At 44.9% G+C, this 24,976-nt stretch overlaps 1 protein-coding gene across 1 annotated transcript in view; it reads left to right on the forward strand.

The window, feature by feature from the left end:
* Nucleotides 1-777: 777 nt before the first annotated feature.
* Zfyve1 (zinc finger FYVE-type containing 1) overlaps nt 778-24,976 on the forward strand; it is a 58,019-nt gene continuing 33,820 nt past the window's right edge. Inside the window, exons 1-2 of the mRNA XM_048449110.3 lie at nt 778-990; nt 2,679-3,629. Coding sequence (XP_048305067.1) covers nt 3,147-3,629 — 483 coding nt within the window. The 5' untranslated portion in view covers nt 778-990; nt 2,679-3,146. The remainder of the gene's footprint in view (nt 991-2,678; nt 3,630-24,976) is intronic.

Consider the following 24,976-nt stretch of genomic DNA (forward strand, 5'->3'; position numbering starts at 1 on the left):
TTAAGTGATTCATGCTAACCACCTATGTAGTTAGCTTTCTTAGGTGTTACAGACCAGTATCTTTTCCACACATCGTGTTTTCTCTCACTGCTGTCGCAAGAAATAAATGAAAAAAAAGTAAAAGCACTAAACAAATATAAAGCTATTTTTAAAAACTCAGATAATAGTGTTAACATTAGCAGGCACAGGAATCTTAATGTTTACTGGAAGGTGTGCTCCCGTTATCTTGCACAATTTAAAAATTAAAATTTATGAAGTCTATATAGGGAAAAAGACAGAGAAAGAGTAGACAGGAACAAAATTACAGTGGGTTTGTTAAATACCTTTGAAGGAAAATCAAAATACCCTCAAGTACACTAATATCCTTTCAATGTTTACTAATCTTTTCCCACTTTAAGCATTTCTGAAGGAAACATGCACATTAATAATATACCGTTCCACTTTTCGCTTACATAAACATTACATTCTTTATCGAATTTACAGAACTTCTTCCCAGGCCACTGCACTAAACAACGGGCTGCTACTTGGGGGGAAAAAAATCCACAGTCGCAGCGGAGACTCCAAGTCCCGAAACGCTCGTCGGCCTATCTGCACCGCCTGTTCGCAAGGGCGACATTTCCATTTGGGAGTTGTAGTCATCTGGAGCCCGTATTTCTGGACTGTGGGACAGAGGGACGCACCTAGAAAACTACACCTCCCAAGAGGCCACGCGCGCCCTTCCCGCCCCGCAGCCGTCGTGCTCCGCCCCTCGGCTGCTCCTCCCTCGCTGGGCTGCGCTGCTCATGCCTTCCTGTTGGTCAGAGCTGGGAGAAGTTCACTCTGATCAGCTGATTCCAACTGACAACAAGAGAGGAGGAAGCCTGGGAGGCAGCAGAGGAGGAGGGGGCGGAGATGTTGCTGAGGATGGATCCGTCGGGGCCCTAGAGCAACCTAGGTCCCGTCGGTAACCCGCGTCGCCCACATCGCCTTGCCGCGGCCAAGCTGCTCCGGGTGGGCTCTGCGGGCCACGACGGGCACAACGGGCAGGGCGGGGGCAGCTCGGCCCAACCCCGGGCGAACGCTAGTCCCGGGGCTCTGGTCGCTCCTAGGAGGAAGGGGGCACGGGTGCGGCTCGGGTGGGGGTGGGGTGGCATAAACAATGGATTCGGCTCCGGGATGTGCGGGTGTGGGAGAGATTTGGGGGGCCTTCTTTGTTCTTCGGCTCCGCTGCCACCCCTCGGGTTGTGGTGGCGGTGTCCGGGAACAAGGTGGGGTAAGGAACCCGGGATTGGAGAGAGGCGTCATGGTGGGGGGCGCGAGAGGGCAGATTGTTTGCTATGCCTGGTAGGGGTCAGGTATTCTAAAGGTTGATTTTTCTGTTTTTCTCAGTAGTGACAAGTTTTGATTTTTGTTTCCCTTTTGGGGAGCTGGCTGGGCACGTCTGAGGTTAGGGTGTAAATAAGGTCCCCTGGTTACTCCGTTGCCTTCCTTGTTTATCTGAAGATCAGATGGATAGATTACTGTAAGGGAGGAGTGACTATCTGAAAGGACTTTACACTTTGTTGTGCTCTTGGAATAGAAGGCAAAGCTAGAGGAAATTAGTGTAATTACATGAAGAAGTGACCCAAACCCCTTTTCTGTCTCCCCACATTTTTTTCTTTAAAGTTACTAAGTTTTTGAGTGTCAAGAGAAAATTAGTTGTTCTGACTTACTATAGGGCCTGACTCTACTGTGCACCAGAGTACAGGAATTCTGCCTCCTGTTGCACCCAGCTCCCTTGCTCTAGACAGAGAAATAAGGAACAAAAGGAAGCATAGTGTTTGAATGTGAAATTGAGACTATTGTTGCCAACTTAGAGCCCTTGCTAGGCCTTTACCTGGCCAAAGCTGAAGCAGTCCACTTGTAAGGATAAGTAGGTTTTGTTCAGGTCTTTCAGGGAGGTCTAAAGTTTATTGTTATAATTTTTTTCTTTGCCTTTCTAAAGACTGCCTTCTTGACTGGGTGGTGGTGGCACATGGTTTTAATCCTAGCACTTGGGAGGCAGAGGCAGGCAGATCTCTCTACAAAGAAAGTTCTTTCTAGGACAGCCAGGACTGTTAGACAGAGAAACCACGTCTCAAACTCCTCCCCACCCCCCAAAAAAAGACTACCTTCTCCATTCCTCACTTAAGGAGCAGGTGCAAAGGGCTAGCCTCCCAAGGACTGTTTGTTTAGTGATTTTGAATCAGAATTTAATAAAACAAACAGAGCATTTTGCCAACAACAAAGCTGTAAAATCTTGTAGAGGCTCTGGGCCCAGAAGTATTTGGTTGTTGATATATGTGAGACAGGGTTTCTGTAGGTAGCCCTGGACTGGTGCGGCTCCATGCAGCCTGGGTGGGCATGGAGTGCTATAAGGCTTTTTGAGGTAAGGTTTTTGTAGGTAGTCCGGTAGCCTTGCTTCAGCCTTTTGAGTGCTTGGGTTACAGATGTACCACCATACCTAGCATGGCGATTGTTTTTTAGAAAGAAGCTCCTTAGCCATCATTTTGAGATGGAATTTCTAGTCCTGGAAGTAAGCCACTGTAAGTTTCTTAAGCAAGAACGAGAGTTCTCTCAGTGGTTTCGGCCTGGCATTTAGGTGTTCTTTTTGTTTGTTCATTTTAAGGTGCACTTCTGCTTTTTTTCCAGCTGAGTGAAATCCTCTTCCCCTGTTCTAGGGAGCCCTTGAAATACTGGCTGGAGGAGGTTCACGAGTGTCAGACAGCTCCTCCCTCCCCACCTTCTTTCGTCACTACGACTTTGTGACTTTGTGGCTGAGGCCCAGCTGATGAGTCTACTACCTTTGTGAACCCAGCAAACCTCTCACCGCACATCCAAGACTCAGCCCAGTTCCTTCTGACCACAACTTTCTCTGCACTTTGCAGAGAATGAAACCTTCAAACTCAGTCGACATTGCTGCTGAAACAAGAGCCTGGGAGGCAGAGCACTAAAAATTTGGACATTTGTGCGTGTGCAAAAATTCTTAGCCCGACAGGTTTTTTTTTTTTTGTTTTGTTTTTTTAAAGTGTTCAGAACCCTGTGGAAGCACTAGCCACCTTCAGACTCAAAGCCTTTGTCTTCCTTCATTCCTGGGAGAGTATAGTAGTGAGTGTTCCAGGTGGGCTGATTTTTAGACAGTCTAAGTTATGAGTGCCCAGGCTTCCCCAGCGGAGAAGGGCCTGAATCCGGGCCTCCTGTGCCAGGAGAGCTATGCCTGCAGTGGGACTGACGAAGCCGTCTTCGAATGTGATGAGTGTTGTAGTTTGCAGTGTCTCCGCTGTGAGGAGGAACTGCACAGGCAGGAGCGCCTTCGAAACCACGAGCGGATAAGACTCAAAGCTGGCCATGTCCCTTACTGTGACCCCTGCAAGGGCCCCAACGGGCATTCTCCAGGTGTGCGGCAGAGGGCCGCCGTGAGGTGCCAGACCTGCAAAATCAACCTGTGTCTGGAATGCCAGAAGAGGACTCATTCGGGAGGCAACAAGCGGAGGCACCCTGTTACTGTGTACCATGTCAGTAAGGTCCAGGAATCCCTGGAGGGGGAAGAGATGGATGAGGAGACCAAGAGGAAGAAGATGACAGAGAGGGTTGTGAGCTTCCTCCTGGTCGATGAAAATGAAGAGATTCAGGTAAGCACCCTGCCATTATGGGACTCCTGTTGGTCTATTGATCTCTGGGAGGTTGCTCTGCAAAACAGTCTTGGAGTGCTCCTTAGAAGCAGAAAAGCCAAGGCCTCAGAAGCCTCCAATTGCCTGGTGTCATCTTTATTTAGTTTTATTGTTATTGTTGTTTGTTTTGAGGAATTTCACTCTGTAGCTCAGCTGGCCTGGAATTCCCAGCAGTCCTCCTGCCTCAGCTTCCTAAGTGCTGGGACTGTAGGTGTGGTAGGTGTGAGCCACTATGCTCACTTGCTGTGTAGTCCAGGCTGGCCTTGATCCTCCTACCTCAGCCTCCTGAGGTGCTGAGACTGTGGAGTGAGATGGAGTTATTTACCAGCTGGATAATTCATTTTCCTTTCCCCTTGGCCTTTGTTTTCTCATCTGTACTGTGGCAGCAGTGGCTGTGTGGTGACATGAGGCGGTGCAGGCTGTCGCTGACCAGCACTGTCATTAGTAATAGCAGGCAGAGCATCTTAGAACAGGGGATCTGCAGGAGAGCACTCAGAAAACCAAGAACAATGCAACAGATAAGGGACTGTGTATCCTCATTATTGAGGGAAGTGTCTTTCCCCGCCCTGCCCCGCCCCCACAGGGTTTCTCTGTGTTACAGTCCTAGCTGTCCTGGAACTTGCTCTGTCGACTAGGCTGGCCCTGACCTCACAGAGATCCACCTGCCTCTGCCTCTGCCTCCCGAGTGCTGGAATTAAAAGTGTGTGCCGCCACCGCCCAGCGAGGGAATTTTTTTTTTACAAAGACAATATTCTTTCTATGGCCTCTTGGTTTTCTTATACAAGCTTCTTAGTCTGTTATTTGTTGCTATAGCAAACTATCTGAATCTAGGTAACTTATTCACGAGGAATAAAAGTTCCTTTTGCTCACAGGACTGGAGGCTGGGAAGTATCTGAGCGCCTGGGGGCTTTATGGTGTGACAGGGGGCTATCAGGGTCCTGCTCAAGGGTCACGACTTGATTAATCACCTCTCCCAGCACAGGGCTCCAGCTTTATGACCTTATCTCAGTTACTTGTAGGGTCCACCTCTAGAACATCAGCATATAAATACCACAAGGATTAGGTGTGGGTGGGGCAGGACTGGTTGTTGGTTTAGAGCAGTGGATTGTTCTTGCAGAGGACCGAAGTTCACTTCCAGCACTCCTATTAGGAGCCGATCAGCAACCTGTAATTCCAGTCCCAGGGATCCAGTGCCCTCTTTGGTCCTCCTGTGCACAAACCTCTACTACACATGAGCATACATCATTTAAAAAATAGTTTCAGAAGAATAATCCAACCATAGTGACTTCTAATGCATAGAAGCCAGTGAGAGTGAGGTCTTCCAGGATGCCTAGAGGGTCTTTGGTTGTTTCCCATGTGGTGGGAGGATTGCAAGAGATAGGAGATGTAAAATAGTAAGTTCAAAGGGCACCTCCCTTAACCTGGGAGGGAGGTGGTGATGGCCTGTGACCATCAGGAGTAGATAATGTTTTTTGTTTTGTTTCTTCTTCTTCTTCTTTTTTTTTTTAAATATTTTCATTTTATTTGCATTAGTGTGTTTGTCTGCATGTGTGTGTGAGGGTGTGAGATCTTGGAGTTACAGACAGTTGTTAGCTGCCATATGGATGCTGGGAATTGAACCCAGGTCCCCCGGAAGAGCAGTCAGTGCTCTTAACCACTGAGCCATTTCTCCAGCCCCATTTTGTTTTGTTTCTTCTTTGTTTGTTTGTTTTGTTTTGGGTTTTTTTTGTTTTTTTGGAGACAAGGTTTCTTAAGTCCTGGCTGTCCTAGAACCCCCCCGTCAGTAGACAAAGATCTACCTGTCTCTGCCTCCCAAGTGCTGGGATTAAAGGCCTATGCTGCCCTGCCCTGCTAGGGAAATGTTATTTATTTATTTATTTATTTGAGTTGGCTTTTTTGTTTGTTTTTTCGAGATAGAGTTTCTCTGTAGCTTTGGAACCTGTCTTGGAACTAGCTCTTATAGACCAGGCTGGCCTTGAAATCACAGAGCTCTGCCTGCCTCTGCTTCCCGAATGCTGGGATTAAAGGTGTGCGCCACCACTGTCCAGCTGTCAGGATAATTTTTAAGAGTTGATTCTCTCCCTCTACATGTTTCCCTAGGACTGAACTCAGTGTTGGTGGTAACAAGCTTCTCACTGGATAAGCCATCTTGATTGAGGCGGACCCTTTAGTTGGCTGTCCAGGGAAGACTGCCTCCGTGTTGACATTCACATGCTAGCCGGTGCTCACAGGCTATGCAGCCACAGCGAGTTAGAGTTATTCCAGCTTCACCATCTCAGCTTCATAGAACTGTTGAGGATTCAGAGATTAGGGGTGGAAAAGACTTATCACCGGGCCTGGAACCTCATGTCCAGTACCAGTTTGTTGTTGCAGTATCCCTGTGGTATTTGTGGCCCACTGACTTAGTACCTGTGGTGATGACTCAGACCTCAGAAGGAGGAAAACCAATATAAGTCACCATTAGCGAGACTTCCCAATTGTCCACTAAGTATGTTTTACCTCTGCCTTTTTCCTATGTGGATAAGCTGATGGAAATGAATTACGTCATGATTCCTATTGGTTTCCACTCTCGCACTGTTGCTGGATACTTGGCTAACACAGACTTCCTTTTATTGGTTTGAGAGGAACTAACAGAGTTATGGAAGAATGACCCAGATCCCATTCTGCCTCCCTTGTCAGCAGTAATGTCTTCATTATGGATTATGCTCTAATTGGGCAACATTGTGGACTGAATATTTTATAAGTGGAGCAGTTGGGTTTGGATGGCTCCTGCTTGTTCTGGTATGATGTCAGCCTCTGAAAGTCCCAGTTCATGCTATTGACACTTTTCCAAAGGGAGAGGAAGATTTTTGAGGAACCAGTAATTTTCTTTCATGAATGAAAAGCTGTGCTCTACTTAAAATTAAGGTCCATGCTCATTTTAAACTGACATTTCCTCCACCCTTTGTGTGAGGGTGAGGGTGGATATGTCTTTTTGCCTGCTGAAGCTAGAGGCCAAGCTTTGTGGTTCTCGGAGACAGGGACAGCCACTGAACATAGAACTCACTGTCTGAAGCTAGACTGTCTGGCTTGAAAGCCCTTGGGATCCTCCTCCCTCTTCTTCCACCGTTAGCCATACCATATGTCAGCACTAGGGTTGCTGCCCCCACACCCCACATCTTCATCTCCTCCTCAAACTCTTCTTTTTAGAGACTTTTAAAAGACATTATCCTCAAACTCTTTGCAATAGAGGATGACCTTAATTTTTTTCCCCCCTATTGAGACAGGGGTCACACCCCTGGATATTCTGTGATTTAATCTTGAGTTAAGATCCCTTTTGGTCTTGAGTTACGATTCCTTTTGACACTACTTGTTCTTGTTTGTTTATTTGTTTGCTTTTTGAAACAGGGTTTTCTAGCTGTCCTGGATACCAACCAGGCTGGCCTCGAACTCAGAGATCCGCCTGCCTCTGCCTCTCCAGTGCTGAAATTAAAGGCATGCACCACCACTGCCTGGTTTGATACCACTTCTTGCTGGGATTGCAGATTGTACCAACACACATGGTTTATCTGGTGCTAGGGTTCGAACCTAGGGCTTGCTTTATCATACTTGGCCAGCACTTGACCAACAGAGCTCCATTCCCAGCACAATCCAGTCAATCTGTCTGTCCATCAGTTTACTTCTATCTTGTTCTCTTAAATTATTTTTTCCCCAAAACAGATTGGAAAAAAAAACCCTCAGTATCATCACTTTCAAATAACCTGATTTTTTTTTTTGTGTGTGGACCAGTATCTTTATTTAGGGGTACTTAAAGGAACATGGGAAGTTTACCAGTGACTACACCCGAGAAGAAAATATTTTCCCTTCCCTAGCAACTATTAAATGCCTAGAGCTTCCCAGGAAGGCATATTTATTTTTTTAATTAAAAATTATTTTTATTTGTGTGTGTGTGCTTGTTTTGAGTTCATGTGTACCACATGTGCTCAGGTGCCAGGGAAGGCCAGATGAGGGTGTTGGAGGGAAACGAGTTATGGGCAGTTGTGACCCACCTAATGTGGTTGCTGGGAAGCAATCTCTGGTTCTCTGCAGGAATGGTATATGCCCTTAACCTCTGAGTCACCTCTCCAGCCCCCTCTTAGAGTTTGTGGCAGGGTCTCACTGTGTACCTGGTGCCATGTTTCTTTCTTTCATTTTTGAGACCGTTTCTCTATACAGCCCTTGCTGTCCTAGAACTCGCTCTGTAGAGTTCTGCCTGCCTCCACCTTCTGAGGGTTGGGATTCAAGGTGTTCGACACCACAAAATAGTCCCTGATTCTTAGCAAGGGATGAAGAAGATAGAAAGAAATGTAATGAGATGAGTCCAGCTCCCTGTGTTGGGAAACAAAAAGTTGTATGATAACAAATGTAGTCTATGAATTTAGCAAGTGTATGCTTGTTTGTCTGACGTGTGCAAGTGCTCTCTCTGCATGGACACCTTTATGCCGGAAGGGAGCATCAGGTCCCACTGACAGATGGTTGTGAGCCACCATGTGGTGCTGGGAGGACCTCTGAAGAGCAGCCAGTGCTCTTAACCTCTGAACTGTCTCTCCAGCACCAACGCGCTCATGTTTTACACCCTGCTATACAGTATCATCTGCAATGGATAAGCACATTATTAGTGTTGACTTCCTTTTTTAGACAGGCTAGGGAGATGGTGCAGTAGGCGAAGATGCTTGTCACCAGGAGAGCCTGGGATACTCTTCCTCCGATTGCCACTTGTGCTCCGTGTCCATCCATGCAGTCTTACACAGAAATAAATAAAAGTTAAAAAAACAGAGTCTTATTATGTAGCCTATGGTCTTGAACTGTAGCTTTGGAGCCTGTCCTCTCCAGGAGATTAAAGCAGCATGCTGCCCAGAACTCTCTCACCTTCATGCTGACTGACCACTGACTGAGAGTCAGAGGGTCTGGGGATTTGTTTTCTGAGGAGACCCTGTGGCTCATAGGGGAAAGAGAGGCTAATGGCGTCTGGTGTGTCAGGCCCTCCTTGTTAGACGCTTCTGTAGGCTACTGGGAACCCAAGCTGAGTCTTCTGCTTTTCCCTTTGCCTGACCGTGGCCTACCTCACCGAGACTGGTCCTTTAAGAAGACCCAACTCACTGCTTGGCTTCCTCACTTGTTTACGGTCCCAGAATAGCGCTGCTCAAAATACTGGGACTTGTCTTTTTCTTTTCTTTTTTTTTTAAATTGGCCAAAAGAGACCTCATTTTAGTAGGCCTCAAAAATGGAAAACAGCTGAGGATGTTTTCTTACTGGATGAGACGTCTTTACCCTGACTGACTGGGCAGGTCTGCCACATTTCTGTTTTCATGTCATGTGCCGTGGGCCTGCTTCACGCTGTGCTCTGGCTCCTGGTCTAGATAGCTTCTCGGGCTCTGCTCCTTCTGGGCCCTCTGGGGGCAGGCTTGTTTAAATCCCCAAGACTTAGTCATTAGCCAGAGGAATCCTAATTTTCTACATTGTTGAACTTTTTTTCCCATTCTTATTTTTAATAGTCAGACAGAAAGTAAGAACTGACTTTGGTACATCTGCAAATTCTGGCCAGAACATAAGGTGCATTTTGCCATTAGTTTTGTAGGTGAAATGCCAAGAAAATAAAACACAAGACTCTCTGCCACTGTCAAAATAATAAGCAATAATTGCATGAATGGTAATGTCCCCCCTCTTTACTCATAGAGAGGAAAAGCCTCTTTGTTTAGTGATGGTGGTGGGCTGGACTGCCTTAAACGGATCCCTGGGAAACAGCATTGGTGATGACTTGGACAGACAGAAAGATGAAAGAGCCTTACATGTGCGTGCCTTCACTCTGCTCAGGGTCTTGGGAGTGTCCTCAGTTTTGGGCTCATTCTGGTGTGACTGACTTCTGGGTTTTAGCCTAGGAGATTATTTTCTTTAGTACAAGGCTGTTTAAAATTTGACCCATACAATCAAAAATCACAGTGGGTCAGCTTTTTAAGGAATGCATCTTTTTTTAGTTTTAATTTATTTATTATGTTTGTAGTGTTCTGGGCACCAGATCTCATTATAGATGGGTGTGAGCCACCATGTGGTTGCTGGGAATTGAACTCGGGACCTCCAAGACAGCAGTCAGTTCTCTAAACCTCTGAGCCATCTCTCCAGCCCTAAGGAATGTGTTTTTAACTGTTATAATTTACCTCCACTTTGTGTGTTCTCCCCATCCTCCGCCCCCTCTTCCTTGTCTGTCAGTTTTGAAGTGATCTTTTTGAATTGGGCAAGTGCTTTTCTTTTGAGCCAAGATTACTATAGAAGGCAGGTTTCTTCTTTGTGCCTTTTCTCTGGGGATGTGCTTGCTGGCTGGGCCACTCCTGGGGCTTTCCTCAGGCGGTGTGGCTCTTGTGGCTGGTCTGTGTGGGGGCACCTGGCCTGCTTTGGAAGGAGTGCCTAGGAGCAACTCAAGAATTGAGCACAACTGATTGGTAATGAGAAATTAGAGGGATCTAGTGGTGGGGAGACCATGACGAAGGGAAGGGACTCAAGGGTATAGAATGTTCCGGGCGTGAACACTTCCAAAAGTCTCTGGGAAAGGACACAGAAGGACTTCCTGAGGCAGGAATGGGTGATGCTTCCTTGGAATTTGTTTCTGTTGCACGCCCCCCCATCCCAGGTAGAATTTTGTGTAGTCCAGGCTGATTGAACTCAGCTGGTAGCTGAGGATGACTCTGAACTTCTGATCCTCAAACTCTACCTTAGAATTGGGATAAGCAGGTTTGCATCTCCACTGATTTATGCAGTGCTGGAGACCATACCCAAGACTCCATCAAACAATCTACCAAGTGAGCTATATTCCCAGCTCTCAATTTTGCCTTTCTTTTTAAAAAATTAAAAACTTTATTATGTGTCTGTGTGCATGACGTGTGGTAGGCATGTGTGTCACTGTCTGAGTGTGGAGGTCAGAGGATAATTTGCACAAATCCATTCTCTGCTTTTTTTTTAATAAAAATATTTATTCATTTATTATGCATTCAATACCTGCCTACGTGTGTGCCTGCAGGCCAGAGAGGACACCAGATCTCATTACAGATGGTTGTGAGCCACCATATGGTTGCTGGGAATTGAACTCAAGACCTTTGGAAGAGCAGACAATGCTCTTAACCACTGAACCATCTCTCCAGCTCCCCATTCTCTGCTTTTAACACGAGGGCTGAGGGTTGAATTTAGGTCATCAGGCTTGGCAACATACGGATTTTCTACATTGAGCCATCTCACCAGCCCCTTGGCCTTATTTATTATTTTTTTTTTTAAAGACAGGTTTTTAACACTGGTTAGCCTGGAACTTGATTTGTAGACCAGGCTGGTCTTAAACTCACAGAGATCCACCTCCCTCTGCCTCCCAAGTGCTAGGATTAAAAGTGTGTACCACCATATCTGGCCATCAGTTAAGAGGTTCATATGATTGATTTGTGGGTCACAGTGGCAGTGTTGGAATTTTAGGGCGGAGAGTCTACTACTTATAGTTAAGAACCCAACCACTGGCTGGACATCTTTGGAGGATGGTTTGATTTTCTGGTAGCCCCTGGAACTCCCCCCCCCCATTTTTCCTAATACTGGATCATTTCTGTTTAAAAAGAGCTAACCAGGTTTGGTCCTTTCAGACACTACAAGTTCAAATTAAGTGACAACACAGTCCTGAGCAGCTTAGCAGTCAAAGAATACTTTAGAAAATTTTCCACTTTCTAATTCAAGCTGTACTTGAATGTCATCCACATGGCTAAACTGTTCTGTATCCTTTTGTAATCTTTTCTTTCAAAGCTCAGACAGACGTCAGTACACTGCCTTGAAATGGAAGTTCTTACTTACTCTGTGCAAACTTTTTCTATCCTGTAGAACTGGGATTCGAACCCGTAGCTTTATGCATGGCAGGCAAATGCTCTGCCGCCGAGCTACATCCCTACCTCACTCCAAAACGTTCTTACAGTGGAAACTCACAATGGTGAGTGAGCCTGGCAGGGGTGATAGAAGCCAGCATTGCTTGGAATGCCCAGTTCTCGGTTGTCCTGAGTAGAGGTTATTTGAGGATTCTGTGTTTTTTTTTGCACAGCCTTTCTGGTCCTGGTGACCATGGTTTTAATTTAGTTAGTAGGTCACTGTTGTGCCCCTCCTCTGCCTGCTGCCTGTGTTTCAGTAAACTCTATTTAGATCTGGATTATTTGGCAGGCAGGCAGACGAGCAAACAACTTCCACCTTCCCTGCTTGCTTCCTTCCTTTCTCGTTTTCCCTTTTCCTCTCCTTTTCCCAACCTCTTTTCTTTCCTGGTTGTGAATTAAGAGTTAAAGTCTCCCATTGTTAGGAAAAACAGTTGGTATAACCAAATACAAGTGATTTTAGGTTACGTTTCGTTCTGGATTGTTCTTGAAATTTTTTTCTTCCTTTACTACAGAAATTTGGCTGTGTGTGCTGTTTATTTATTTATAATGAGTCTCACTATGTAGCCCTTGCTGACCTGTATGTGTACTGAACTGGTCTTGAACTCCAAGAGTTCTGCCTTGGCAGGTAGAGGTAGGAGGATTGGGAATTTAGGAATTGAGAGCCTGTCTATAAGACAGAACTCAACAAAGAACAGAACCCAACTTCATTAAAATGTGTAGTTTTTTTATGAGTTGACAGATGTGTGTATCTATGACCACTACAATCAAGACATGGAGCATTATGTTTGAGAGATGCTTGGTGGCTAAGGGCACTTGTTCTTGCAGAGGACCTGAGTTTGATTCCCAGCACCCACATAGATGACAACCTTCTAATTCCAGTTCCAGGGAATCCAGCTCCCTCTTCTGACTGCCTAGGATACCAAACATGCAAGCATGCATATGGCATATAGATACACATGTAAGTAAAGCATTTATACATATAAATCTTGCCAGGCAGTGGTGGTGCATGCCTTTAATCCCAGCACTTAGGAGGCAGAGGCTGGCAGATCTCTGAGTTCAAGGTTAGCCTGGTCTACAAGAACTGGTTCCAGGATAGCTAAGGTTGTTATACAGAGAAACCCTGTCTCGAGGGGAAAAAAAAACCACATGAAACATTTCCACCAGCTGGGCAGCGGTGCACATGCCTTTCATCCCAGCACTCATGAGGCAGAGAGGCAGATCTCTGAATCTGAGAATTGTATGAACTACAGGGTTAGTTCCAGGAAAGCCAGGGCTATATAGAGAAACCCTGTCTCAGAAAACCAAAAAATAAAACACAAAGAAGAAAAGAAAGAGAAAAATTTCCACCAACTTCAGAGAGTTTTCTTGTGCCTCTAAGAAGTCAGTCTCCAGCAGTCACCGAATGACTTTCTGTCACTATGGATTAGAGATCTAATGCCCTAGAGTTTTATGTAAATGACTGACCATACTCCATCACAATACTAGATAAATTCATAGTCTGGTCCCTGTGAGGACTCCTACCACTGATCACATTGATATACCCTGCCAGTAAGTTGTCCTGGCTGGCCTTGAATTTAGGGTATTCCTTCCTCACTTTCCTAAGTGCCTAGGCTTCTAGCTGTTACACCCAGCTTACTGTGCTTTTGAGAGTCATCCATAGTTTTGTATATTTTTCATGGTAGTTCATTTTATTGCTGAACTATATGGATATACTGTAATTTATTCATTCATTCATTGATGAATATGTTATATGTGTATATATGTATATGTATGTGTATGTGTATATATATATATATATATATATATATATATATATATATAAAATTTATTTGCAGATAGGGTCTTAAACTCATGATCCTTCTGCATCAGTCTTTCTGAGTGCTAGAATTTTAGTTGTGACCCTGGGACTCTGCTTATACTGATATATTTATATTGGATGGCATTCTTCTTTGTATCAGAATGTAAGCTCCAGGAAATAGTTACCTTAGTTACTGTTCTCACTGCTGTGATAAAATGCCCAACAAAGGTGAATTAAGGAATGCAGGATTTTATTCAGGCCTCAGTGCAATGATTTAGTCTCTCATAGCCTGAAAACGGCAGGAGGAAGGTGAGGCAGCTGGTCACATGGCATCTGTAGTCAGGAAACAGAGGAATGCTGGTGCTCAGCTGGCCTTTTTAATTTTTATTTAAATCTGAATCCTTTTCCTTTTTTTTCTATTTTCTCTTTTATTCAGTGGAATTCCAGCTCATGGATAGTGTCCCCCATACTCAGGTGGCTGTTCTATCTTTAGTTAAGCTTCTGGAAACACCTTCATGGATGTGGCCAGAGGGTGAGTCTCCCTGATGCTTCTAGATGGTCAACTTGGCCGTCAAAATAACCATCATAGCCTTAAAAATAGCAGAATAAATTAAATTGCTTCATTCACCTCACAGTGGACAGTTGAGGCCAAGAGAAGTTAACCAAGTGTGTCAAGAGTCAGCTGGACTAAACCTTCCATGGTGACAGTGCTCTTTTCCCTTAGAGGGAACATGGCATCTAGACATTGTGTGTTGCCTTCATCCATTCATTTAACCATACACACTGTTGTGCTAGGCAGGCGATACTGGATAGCATAGACGAGATCCTGCCTCTTCCTCCCTCCCTCCCTCCCTCCCTCTCTCCCTCCCTCCCTCCCTCCCTCCCTTCCTTCCTCTGTTTTCTTTTTTCTTTTTCTTTTTTTTTTTTGTGGCCTGTTTCTTTGTCTTCTAGTCTGGTACTTTCCCTTCTAAGGTCCCATGTGTCACCAGAGCTCATGCTGGTTTTGTTGTAGCTGAATAGGAGTTAGCCATGCTGTGGGAAAGGGGGCTGTGTGTCCATTCGGAAAGGCTTTGACTCTCTTGAGTTGGTGTTTCCTGTCCTCAGGATTGGAAGACTTTTTATTCGGATATAAAAGGAGAGCTGAACTGGGTTAGTTGGGTATGTCAAAGAAACTCGTCATGGAGCTACAAAGAACTGTTCTTGAAGAAGTTGTGTGAACATCACTTCTGTGTGGATGTGTTCTCCTTCTCACTGCTGAGTCAGTGGAGGATCCGTGGGCAGTGTCTGAGTTAGGGCCCGGCACTGTTGGAGAGGTGTAAGACTTGGGAGGGGAATTCCTGACCTTTCAAGTCATGGGACACGTTGGGGACAATGGAGTGGAAGAAAGTGATCTTTGTCCTTACCAAATGTACTGTGTTTGTGAGATCAAACCGTGACTCCAGTCACCTTAAGAAAACCTTTGATAGGGAAGTGGCTGTTTCTAGTGAGGAACTCTGCCATCTCCTGTGAACCTCCAGGGAGTGTGCTCTCTCTTTTGGGAGCAACTGCAGGGAAACCTTCTGAACATCCTGTGATGTAGAAGCAGAGGTTCTAGAATGTTTTGGTTATAGGGATTTTTTTTTCTTTTTTTTTTTTTTCTTTTCGAGACAGTGTTTCTTTGTGTAGCAGCCTCGACTATCCTGGAACTCATTTGTAGACCAGGCTGGCCTTGAACTCAAAGAGATCTGCCTGCCTCTGCTTCATGATTTGTTACTGCTTCAGGGATTTGTTACTGGAATAGAACCTTGGTTGGGACAAAAATACTAGAGTACTGATCTGTTTGACATAGTTTTAGTAAAGTCCTATTTGATTTATTTTTATTTCACGTGCATTGGTGTTTTGCCTGTGCATATGTCTGTATGAGGGTGTCGGATGCCCTGGCACTGGAGTTACAGACAGTTGTGAACTGTCATGTGGTGCCTGGTCCTCTGGAAGAGCATCCCCAGTGCTCTGAACCGCTGAGCCATTTCTGCAGCCCTGTAAAATCCTATTTGAAAAAATTAGAACTTTTTTGGTAGGTTTTTTGAGACAGGGTTTCTCTGTGTAGCTTTGGTGCCCGTCCTGGAACTAGCTTTTGTAGACCAGGCTGGCCTCGAACTCACAGAGATCGGCCTGCCTCTGCCTCCCCAATGCTGGGATTAAAGACATGTGCCACCACTGCCCGCTTAGAACTTTTTATTCAGCCAAATTAGACCATGAACATAAATCATTGCCTGATGTTCTTTTATTTTGGGAGAATTGGAACCTCAAGGGCCTCACAGTGCCCTACCACTGAGCTTCTGATGGTTTTTTAAAAAGGCTTGTTATTTTTATTTATGGGTATGTGTTTATGTCTGTGAGTGAGTGCCATGTGTGTGCAGATACCCATGGATGCCAGGAGAGGATGTCAGAGTCTCTGGAGCAGCATTACAGTAGTTGTGAGCCACCTGACATGGGTTCTGGGACCTGAACTCAGATCCTTTGGAAGAGCAACCAGTGCTTTTAATTGCTGAGACAACTCTCCTGCCCTGTTCTTTTGAATGTGGTGGAAACGACTTTGGGTTTCTCAAGGGGAAATCCCTTCACTTTGCATCTCTTTTCTTCCTCTAGAAGAAGACAAGACTGTATTATCGGGTCTGTGTGTGAGTGAGTGGTTTGTCGTCATCAGGGCAGTGGTGGTTGTGGGCAAGCTCTCTGGATTTAGGGTGTGGTCTCAGTTCTAACTAGAGACTCTTGCTTGGGTTCTTTGACTTTCTTGCTCTGAACTCAGCCAAAAAAGAAAAGAAAGCAAGATGAACTAGAAACCAACAAATAAAAATCATTAATAGAAACTCAATATCGAGAATAACTTACAAATCTCAATGGAAAATTATAAAATAATCGTTGGATGGGGCGGAATTTATCATGAGCTTTCTGTTGTCATGGGATAGTGGAGCTTTTGCAAGCTTGTTGTGTTACTTGGGAAAGGAGTTGAGCTGGAGGTCCTGGCGCTGGGAACAGCTTAGTAAGCTAGAGAGGGATGCCTGATGGTTGGTACAGATGGGATCTTCCTTAGAGGCCAGGACTGGAAGGGCTTTGATGTTGACCGCCATCAGAGCACTTCCTGCTGTCTGTGTGTCTCGTCTTCTGGAGGGTGACTGGGCTGGTGATGTGCTCTTCTTGTTGGGCACTTTCCACCCGTGAAGTACTCTGATTTTCAAATAGAAATAGTGGGTGGGGATCATTGAAAAACATTAATTCATTTTACAAACTGGGCTTGGAGTAAGGGAGGAAAGTGGGAGAGAGAAGTGGGTAAATAGAGGTGTTTTCTGAGTTTCTTTTTGAAAGACTGACCTTTAATTGTGTGTATGTATATGTGTGTATGTGTGTGAGGGCATGTGCATGTGAGTGCAGGTTAGAGACGGTGGGTCCCTGGAGCTGGGCTACATTCCTGGTGTAGGTGCTGGGGGTCCTCTGGAAGAACAGTACATACTGCTGAGCTATCTTTCCAGCTCCTTGTCGGGTTCCTTTCCACTTAGTGAAGTGGTCGCTTTACTAAGAGTAATTATTAATTACTATTAATAATACGCTTTTACGTTAGATTTTTGTTTTGTTTTTTGAGACAGCCTCACCAGGCTTGGCAGCAAGTGCCTTTACCCACTGGGCCATCTTGCCTGACTCCTTGTTTGTCTGTCTCTCTCTTTTTCTTAGACATGGTCTCACTGTGTATCCCTGGCTGGCCTAGAACTCACAGCAGTGAGTTTGCCTTTGCCAGCTGAGTCTTGGGATTCAGACCTGTGCCTTGTTAAATGTTACTTTGGTGAGGGAGAGGAAAGGCATTATTTGAACTGTGCAGTGGAAATGTCCATTTTTAGATAGAAATGGTTTAGATCTGGCCATGCTGCTGACTTAGTGACTTCCTGGATGACAGGCAGGTGTGAGCTGTGTTGCCAGACACTTGGGTGTTTTCCGAATGGGCTGGTTTTAAGTAATAATGGCTCCTGTTCTCCCTCACTGCTGCGCACTGGGCTGTGCCCTTTGCTTTTTTATCTTAGGCAGTGCTTTATCTTAGGCAGTCCTCTGTGTCCCCAGGAGGTTGGATAGTCTGTTGTTATCTAATGTCCCTGAGGCTTCTCAGTGAAGTAGTTCTTTCAGGCCCTGCATTGGCTAAGCCTAGGGTAGAATCTGGGAGCAGCTGACTTGCCTGAGGTCTCGAGTCCAGGCTCTGGTGGGGGAAGGGGGAGCCAAGGTGATAGACTGGAGAGCTGGAGAGGGATGGCTTTGGTGCTGCTCCTGCGTTTGCTGTTGTGGCAGGGCCAAGGTCTATTTCAGAATTGGGTGGGGTGGCAAGGGAGTTCCTTCACCTCAGAAGTGGAGTGAAAATGGGGTTGATGAGTATAAACAGACAGAAATAGAAGAACAGAAATATAGGAATATTGTTCTTTCCGGAGCCTTCCTTCTGTTATCAAAGGGAATCCCCCACCCTCCGTTTTTTGAGATGTGGTTTTACCAGGTAGTCCAGGCTGACTAGAACTCCTGCAGACCTGATCCTCCAGCCACAGCCTCCTGCACACCTGACCTCTTATCTTCCTTGACCTTTGCTTTCCCAGGTTGAAAACCGGTCCTGCTACAAGCTGGATGGTGGTTTAAGCCTTTAATCCCAGCATTTAGAAGGCGGAGACAGGTGGATCTCTGTGAGTTCGAGGATAGCCTGGTCTAAGCAGCAAGTGCCAGGACAGGCTCCAAAGCTGCACAGAGAAACTGCATGGGAAAAACAAAACAAGAGAGGGGAAGAGAAAGGGAGAGAGAGGGAGCGAGAGGGAGAAAAAAGAAAACAGGTCTTGCTGTTACCAAAGTGAAGGCAGCTGAGTCTTTTCTGGCTCAGGGAAAGATGTCCATAGGTGGGGATGTGTTTAAAAGTGTTAGCGTTTGCAGGGCCTACTCTCAGATCTGCCAAGAATCATTTAGTTAGCCACTGTACTTTTCAGTTGGAGCTCACAGTGGTTATGTCCTCACTTTGCCGCTGGTGTGTGCTGATTGTCCGTAGACCATTGGAAGACAAACCTGCCAAAGATTTTGAGTTCTTCCTCTGAGTCTGCTCACTGGTTCAAGAAGCCATACCCAACAAAAGAACATACCTCAGGATATTAAATAAATACCAGATAATATATTCCAGATGTTAGTTTCAGCATCTACACATATATACAAACACACTGAGACAAGTGTATGTATTAATTTTGCTTTTTTTTTTTTGAGTTGGGTCTTATTCTATAGCTTCTGCTGGTCTTGAAATAAAGAGCCTCCTGTCTTTGCCTCCTGATTGTATTATTACAGGAGCCTGTCAGCACATCTGGCTTATTTATATATTACATACATCATTCGACAGCACTTGCTATTAATCTGGAAACAATTCTGTACCTAAAGGCTTCTATATGACTGTTCTTAACCGTATTCTGGGTACCAATTGCTGTTTCTGCACTGACAGTTTTATCACATGGTAGATTTTGAGGGGAAAAACCCAGAAGGCCTGGTCTTTTCTGCCTCAGGAGTGTTTGAGAAAGTGATGGTTCTTCCAGCTGGCTACCCTGACCTTAGCTGACATCTCACCAGTAGAAGTTTATGGGGCTTTTGTTTGTGTCTTGCAGGCCACCTTAGCAACTTAGAACCAGACAGTCTGAGTGACACAGGTCCAAAATGGACTGTTCTGTGTTACTTAAAATTTTTTGTTGGTTTCTTTTTTGAGACAGGGTCTCTGGATGTCCAGGAACTTTCTCTGTAGTTCAGGCTGGCTTCAAACTCACAGAGATTCTCCTGTCTCTGCCTCCAGAGTGCTGGAATTAAAGGCATGTATCACTACACCTGGAGACTTAAAATTTTTTTTGTTTGTCTTTTCTTTTCTTTTCTTTTTTTTTTTAAGACAGGCTTTCGCTGTGTAGTTTTGGAGCCTGTCCTGGAACTCGCTCTGCAGACTTGGCTGCCTCTGGCCTCGAACTCACATAGATCCCCCTGCCTCTGCTTGCTGAGTGCTGGGATTCAGGCTCTAAAGGCTTGTGCCACCACTGCCTAGCTCACTTAATGTTTTTTTAACTACCTGGAGGGACAGCCGTGGGTGCTGGGAACCGAACTCTTACATTTTTTTGTTGTGAGCCTTACAATTTTTTGTTGTTTGTGGCTGAGCCATCCCTCCAGGCCCACTTAAAATTTTTTAACTTAGTGTTTTGAGACAGAGTTTTATTGTGTAGCCCAAGTTAGTCTTGAACTTGTGGACCTCCTGCCTGTTTCCTCAGTGCTGGAATTACAGATCTGAACTCCCAACAGCAGCGTCTGGAGCTCTCATTTCTCAGGGGTGCCAGCTCACTCACGTAGCCCGTCCCCAAGCTTATCAAATGCTGCAGTATTCAGCTCTATGGAAGGGATGGGGCAGGTGAGGGGAATGATTAAAGTTTCCAGCAAGGTGTCGATCTCGTGTAGCAGGCGGACTGTTTCCTAAGTGCCATGCATGCAAAGATAAGGCAGACATGGCCCTGCGCGCTCTGTAGTGTGGGCCCTGTCGCTGCAGGATATTTAGTGAAGTATTGGTATTGTCATCAGCATTAAGGCACTTAATAATCTTAACAATGGTCACATTATTAATAATGAGTGCTTCACTTTGATGAGATTAAAGGAGATAATGGTTCATCTTCACACTCAGTAGTCTGTCTGCATTTCCATTCTCTGTCAAGCTGCAGACACTAGAACCAGACTTATGATTTTTTTTTCTCTGATGGCTGAAAGAAGTTGGTTATAAAGGCTTGTCACTTGTGCTGGATGGTGATTGCATACACCTTTAATCCCAGCACTTGGGAGACACAGGCAGAATCCCTTGAATTTGAGGCCAGCCTGGTCTACAGAGTTCCAGGACAGCCAGGGCTGCATAGAGAAACCCTGCCCTAACAAAACAAAAGGCTTGTTACTCCTGTGGTTAGAGGAGGGAGACCTGTATGGTGGAGGTATTGATGTGGGGTTTTGGGGTCTGTGTAGGGATCCTGAGGGGGGCTTTCTGATACTCTATTCTAGATTTAAAAACAACAACAACAACAAAAAATCCTGACATAGAGAGAGAGACTGTGTGTATATATGTATATGTATTCTGGCTCTTGAGCGCATGTATGGCGAGTGTGAATAGGTTGGAGGACTCCTGGTTACATACAGGTGGTAGCAAGTGAGCCATCCCACCCCTACATGTTCTTTAGCTTGCCAGGGGTTTATGAATGTGTGAAGCTGGAACCGTAAGCTCCTTAAAAACATCACAACTTTATTAAAATGGGATTCACATGCCACAAACCCATCCTTAATTGTATTTCAGAGTTGTCTTTTCAGTGTGAGGCTCAGATGTGGGGCCTTGCACATGCTAGAATAGTCTTGTTCTACGGCACTTGACCAGATTGATCTTTAAAGTGTGCAGTTCATTGGCAGCCCATGCGTGGTCTTCCCCAGCACCACAGATGAAGTAGTAAACGAGTGAGCTAGAGCATTCAGTGCATTTAGTATTTTCATAAAGCACGCAACCCAGGACACCAAGTGATTCCAGAACATTTTCGTCACCCCGAGCAGAGACCTTGTCCCCATTAACAGCCTCTCCGTGTGTCCTCCTCTCCCAGCTGCTGGCAGGCGCTATCTACTTCCTGCCTTATGAATGAGCTTTTTCTGAACATCTGATATAAATGGGTCACATCAAATGTGGTCGTTTGTGTCTGGTTATTGATTTAATTTCATTTTCCTATAATCATGTTTAGCATATGTTGGTACGTAGTTTTTTTAGTCTTCCCAGCATGTCAAGCAAATATTGATCAAATACTGATAGTTGTTACTTTTTGTTGTTGTTTTTGAGACAGGATTTCTCTGCATATCTCTTGCTGTCCTGGAATTCACTTTGTAGACCAGGTTGGCTTTGAAGTCAACATGATCTGTTTGCCTCTGCCTCCTGAGTGCTGGGATTAAAGGTGTGCGCCACCACTGCCTGGCAGTTTTTATTGTTTTTACTGGGATAATATTTTTATTTTTATTTTAGCATCTGTAGTTCTAGTTTGGGGGATGGTGAAGGTGTGCAAAACTGTCATTTGTCCACTCCATAAACACATATAGAGTATTAGATTACAAATAAAAATACTTTGTACCACAAAATGTTGTAAGTTTTTTAATTAGAACTGGAAATCACTTTAATGTAAGACAAATGTGATCCTGTTAATTTCATACAGTTTTCCAATTCAGGAGAAGGTTTGTTTTAAGTGGGGTTTGGGTGAAAAACTAGGATGTGTCTGAGAAGAATATGTCTTATAATAATCACTTTTCCTGCTGAAATGAAATTGAAATGATTTACGATACATTTTTCTAGCGGAATCCTTCAAGATTATAATTCCTCTCCAAAGCTATTCTCAGGCTTTTTGTTTGTTTGTTTGTTTTGCTTTTCTTCGAAACAGGGTTTCTCTGTAGCTTTAGTGCCTGTCCTAGTGAAAGACCCCCGGTGTGGGGAGACTCTCACTCAAGTCTCGGAATAATATGACCCCCCAGTAACTCACGAGAGACTATCCTTGCTACAGTCACATGAGGTTTATCTAACAGGACAGGAACCAGTGCACTGGGGCCGAGACTCATAACCCATGCAGGGGAGGAGTTTGACCCCGCGTATAACTGGGAGAAGGAGCTTTTAAGGGAAGAAACCACAACCCAGGAATCCGAAGGGGATAGGGAGAGCGTCATAGAAAATTCCGAAAATACCAGTGATTATAATCAGCTAGTTCCTGAAAAAGAGTATTCAAAAAATACCAGTGATAATCACAAGGGGGTAACTCCCTGTTTCTCAAGATTATTTTTAAGATTATAATCTTACTTTATCTTTAGCTAATTCCTGAAACAGAGTCACTGAACCTAGATTTTTGGCTCTATTTTTCCTGCTAGAGGGGTCTGGATTTATCCAGGTCTTTCACTGGAACTAGATCTTATAGACCAGGTTGGCCTCGAACTCAGAGATCTGCCTGCCTCTGCCTCCTGAGTGCTAGAATTAAAGGCATGCACCACCACCACCTGGTTTATTCTCAGGCTTTTTATAACCAATCAAAACAGGTCAGTATGGAAGCAGCTTGGTGAATAAGTGCGCCTGAGCTATAGATAGGTGGCCATTATTTCATGCAGTGCATTTTGCTTCCCAGCCGTGGGTCCATGTAGTCTCACTGTAACACTTCTGTCCTCAGCTGACGTTCAGTGAGCAGAGCCTCAGGAAGACTAGAAAGGGAGACCCTACACAGCCAGGACTAGGAACAGGAGTCCCAGAAGATTCAGCAGGTGAAGGTGCTTGCCTCCCTGCCTTGACAGCCTGAGTTTGATCCCTGGGACCTGAACAGTGAAAGGAGAGAACTGATTCCTTCAAGTTGTCCTTTGATCTCTGCAAACACACCATAGTTTACCTGGTGTGTGAGTGCGTGCGCATGAGCGCGCTCTCACACACACACACACACACACACACACAAATAAATAAATAAATAGAATTTAAAAGCTGGGCAGTCATGGCACACACCTTTAATCCCAGCATTAGGGAGGCAGAGGCAGGTGGATCTCTGTGAGTTTGAGGCCCAACCTGGTCTACAAAACAAGTGCCAGGACAGCTAGGACTGTTAACACACACACAATAAAACCTTGTCTCAGGGGCTGGAGAGATGACTCAGCGGTTAAGAGCACTGGCTGTTCTTCCAGAGGTCCTGAGTTTAATTCCCAGCAACCACATAGTGGCTCACAACCATCTGTGATAAGATCTGGTGCCCTCCTCTGGCCTACTGGCAGAACACTGTAAACATAGCAAATAAATCTTTTAAAAAAAAACAACAACAACAAAAAACCCCCAAAAAACCCTTGTCTCAAAAAATCAAAAACCAAGACAACAACAACAACAACAACAAAATAGGATGTAGTTTAAAAAATAGGGTCTGGAGAGATGGCCCAGTAGCATTTGTCGCTCTCCCAGAGAACCCGGGTTCGGTTCTCAGCATGTATATGGTGGCTTCTAGCTGCCTATAGCTCCAGTTCAGGGACTCCGACTTCCTCTCACGGCTTCCAAGGGCTCCAGGCACACATGGTGCATAGACATATAAGCAGGCAAAACACCCATACACATAAAATAATAATTAAACACAAACACATTTAAAAATTTAGCTGGGAATGGTGGCATATACCTTTAATCCCAACACTCTGGGAGGCAGAGGTGGTTGGATCTCTGAGTTTGAGGCAAGACAGTTGTAAGTTCTAGTAAGTTTCACACCAACCAGATCTACACAATGAGACCCTGTCTCAAAAGCAAAACACAACTTTTGCCAAATCAGCAAAAGGCATTTGTGTGCAAGCGTGAGGATCCGAGTTTGAATCCCCAGAGCCCGTGTACAGGTAGTGTGCATCAGTCCTGCCTCTCTCATCCCACTGTTGCTTCAGTGAGACGGGAGGTGGAGACCAGAGAGTCCTGCGAAATCTGCAGACCAGCAGGAGAAACAAAGAGACCCTGTCTCAAGTTGAGGCAAAGACTGCCAGCTGAAGTGACCCTCTGAGCGCCATAGTGTGCCATGGTGCATATGCACTCACAGTCAATACAAATACCCTAGAAATTTCTACAGAATCAGGTGGTAAGGATACATTTAAGCAATGTCTTAAAGGTGCAAATGATAGTTGCAATAATGAATGGAAAAGAGCTCATCCTTTTTTATGACTAAATAATAGTCATTGTGGGGATGTACCCCATTTTGTTCATGCATTCATCAGTTGATAGGCATCTGGGCTGGACTGACGTTTTGATTGGTGTGGCTAACGCTGCTGTTTATGTTCCACACAGAGAGGGTTTCTGTGGATGTGTGTTTTCATTTCTATTGGATATAAATCTAGACGTAGAATTTCTGAGCCATGGCAATCTTGCATATACTCTTTTCTTTATTGCATTTTAAAATTATTTTGTGTGTGGTTGTTTTGTCTGAATGTATGTCTGTGCACCTCGTGCATGTTTGGTGCCCATGAATGCTAGAAGAGGGCATTGGAGCCCCTGAAACTGAAGTTAAAGTTGTTGCTGGCTGCTTTGTGGATGCTGGGAACTGAACCTGGGTCCTGTAAAAGCAACAAGTGCTCTAAACCTCTGAGCCATCTCTTTGGCCCCAACTTTCCCCTGCCTCTTACCTCTCCTTCCTCCTTTTCTCCCATACCTCCTTTCTTCCTTCCTTTTGTACATTCACACACACATACACACACACCACATATGCATACATAATTAGAAAATAAACATTTCTATTATTTTTTCATCAAAACTTGTGTTTTTCCAGTCTCAGTCTCCCTAGGGGGATCATGAACATATGCCGGCATACCTGCTTTTTTTAAAATTAACTATTTCAGTGAGTGCTGCACTATTTCTAAAGTGACCATGCCATTCTGTGTTCCTGCAAGGCTGCAATTTCTGTTGTTGCCAACACTTGTTAATGCCTTTTTGAGTATAGCCATTCTGGTAGATGGGGAAAGTGCTGACATGGTTTTGAGTTGTGTTTCTCCACTGGTGAATGGTATGCAGATTTCAGGTACGTATGGCCATTTCCAGATCTTTGGAG

The sequence above is a fragment of the Myodes glareolus genome, chromosome 11 (genome assembly GCF_982192425.1).
Source record: "Myodes glareolus chromosome 11, mMyoGla1.1, whole genome shotgun sequence".
In the NCBI taxonomy this organism is placed as follows: Eukaryota; Metazoa; Chordata; class Mammalia; order Rodentia; family Cricetidae; genus Myodes; species Myodes glareolus.